At 37.1% G+C, this 2,096-nt stretch overlaps 1 protein-coding gene across 3 annotated transcripts in view; it reads left to right on the top strand.

The window, feature by feature from the left end:
- The window catches only part of LOC115219759 (calpain-5-like), a 124,346-nt gene extending 123,209 nt beyond the window's left edge, over positions 1 to 1,137 (top strand). For all 3 annotated transcript variants that reach the window (XM_036509455.1, XM_036509456.1, XM_029790002.2), the window contains one exon: positions 1 to 1,137. This exon is cut by the window's left edge and continues 51 nt beyond it. In XM_036509455.1, coding sequence (XP_036365348.1) covers positions 1 to 156 — 156 coding nt within the window. In that variant the 3' untranslated portion in view covers positions 157 to 1,137.
- The last annotated feature ends 959 nt before the right edge of the window (positions 1,138 to 2,096 follow it).

Below are 2,096 nucleotides of genomic sequence, written 5' to 3'. Positions count from 1 at the left end.
CCAATGGCCCGAGCAAATTGGTCAAAATATAAAAGCATGAATACATCAACTCGTTATGTTGTACAAAACAAGGATGAAAAATCTGGGAATTATGATAAGAATCCACAGTATTTATGGATCATTGTCCAACAATCAGAAGCCCTTGATACACTTTGAGGCACACATCTTCATATTTAATTTTATATTTACAATATTTGTTCTCTACAAATGGTGGTACCCTGCTAGAAATCTTTTTTTAATTTTTGTTTTATTTTTCACAACCCTCGACATCACACTGAGCTAACTCCCTCTCTTAAGAAAGCAAAAATGAAATAAAAAATATAAAAAATTAAGAAACCCATTACATTGTAATGGTTTTATTAAATTGTTTTTAAGAACACTTCAAAAAAAGGATAAAAAGAATATAAATATATTGACACACACACACACGCTATTTTATTAAAGCTAATTAACTTCACACACTGTTACTCAGAGTTTCATGTGACTTTTCATCAGACTGTTGTGATAATACAGACAAGTGAAGAAATTTTATAAATAATGGGTATATATAATGGGTATATATAAATAATGGGTATATATAAAAGTTTATAGATACCAATTCAATTAATACACATTTACAACTGATTTTAAAAAAACAAGTGTAAATTGGGATGCAAGTGGAAGTTGACTGTAGAAGAGAAATATATATAAACAATAGTTGAACTGAGAATCTTTGTGTGAAGAGGTCTGCTGTAAATGCTAGAGAAAATGTGAACAGACTAAGAAACTATGTCAAGAATAAGAAATTGCAAGTAGGGTTAGAAAGGATATAATAGAAGTAAACCAAAAATTGAAATTAAATTTAAAGATTAAAAACTAAAGTTGAGATTAAAATAAGTAAAAATGTACGAATAATAATAGAGAAAAGAAGGAAACTCAAAAGGAGAGAAATCATTATGTGAGAAAAGGATAAAGAAAGAACAGAAAAGTGGGGGATTAACTGAAGGGGAGGAGGGGTGAAAGGATGAATGTTATTTGCATATCAATAATATTAATACAGCAATTTGTTTTTTGTATGTACCTGATGCATGTGTCACACTTATGATGAGGAAATTGTTGAAAGAAATTTTGTTGCTGAAATAAAAATTTTTAACTAAATCTCTTATAATTTCTGGAATATATTTGAAACCACAACCTATGTGTTACTATGTCTCAACACCCATGCCTACTGGGCCAAAGGAAATAAATTTTGAGGATGTATCAGGCTCCATATTCTCTCTTGTTATAATTATGGTTTAATTAGGCAGCGAGCTGGCAGAAATGTTAGCACACCAGGCGTATTTCGTATTTCATCTGCCGTTATGTTCTGAGTTCAAATTCCGCCGAGGCTGACTTTGTCTTTCATGCTTTCAGGGTCGATAAATTAAGTACCAGTTATGCACTGGGGTCGATGTAATCGACTTAATCCGTTTGTCTGTCCTTGTTTGTCCCCTCTGTGTTTAGCCCCTTGTGGGCAGTAAAGAAATATATAATTATGGCTTAAATATATATATCATCATCATCATCATCATTTAGCGTCCGCTTTCCATGCTAGCATGGGTTGGACGGTTCAAATGGGGTCTGGGAAGCCAGAAGGCTGCACCAGGCCCAGTCTGATCTGGCAATGTTTCTATGGCTGGATGCCCTTACTAACGCCAACCACTCCGTGAGTGTAGTGGGTGCTTTTTACATTCCACCGGCACAGGTGCCAGACGGGGTTGGCAAACGGCCACAATTGGATGGTGCTTTTTATGTGCCACTGGCATGGGGGCCAGGTGAGACTGGCAATGGCCACGATCGGATGGTGCTTTTTACGTGCCACCGGCACGGAGGCCAGTCGGGGTGGTGCTGGCAACGGCCACGTTCGGATGGTTTACTTACATGCCACCGGCACTGGTATCACAGCTACAATTTCCATTGATGTTGATCGATTTCGATTTTGATTCTGATTCTCACTTGCCTCAACAGGTCTTCACAAGTAGAGTTTTGTGTCCCAAGAAGGAAAGGTATGCATAAGTGGACTGGCTACATCCCAGGTAGGGGCCTTGTCCTGCTGGGTCTCACTTGTCCTGCTGGGT

This window comes from Octopus sinensis, linkage group LG15 (genome assembly GCF_006345805.1).
Source record: "Octopus sinensis linkage group LG15, ASM634580v1, whole genome shotgun sequence".
Taxonomy (NCBI): Eukaryota; Metazoa; Mollusca; class Cephalopoda; order Octopoda; family Octopodidae; genus Octopus; species Octopus sinensis.
Note: the sequence above shows the minus strand (reverse complement) of the source record. Positions and strands in the feature narration are given on the sequence as shown.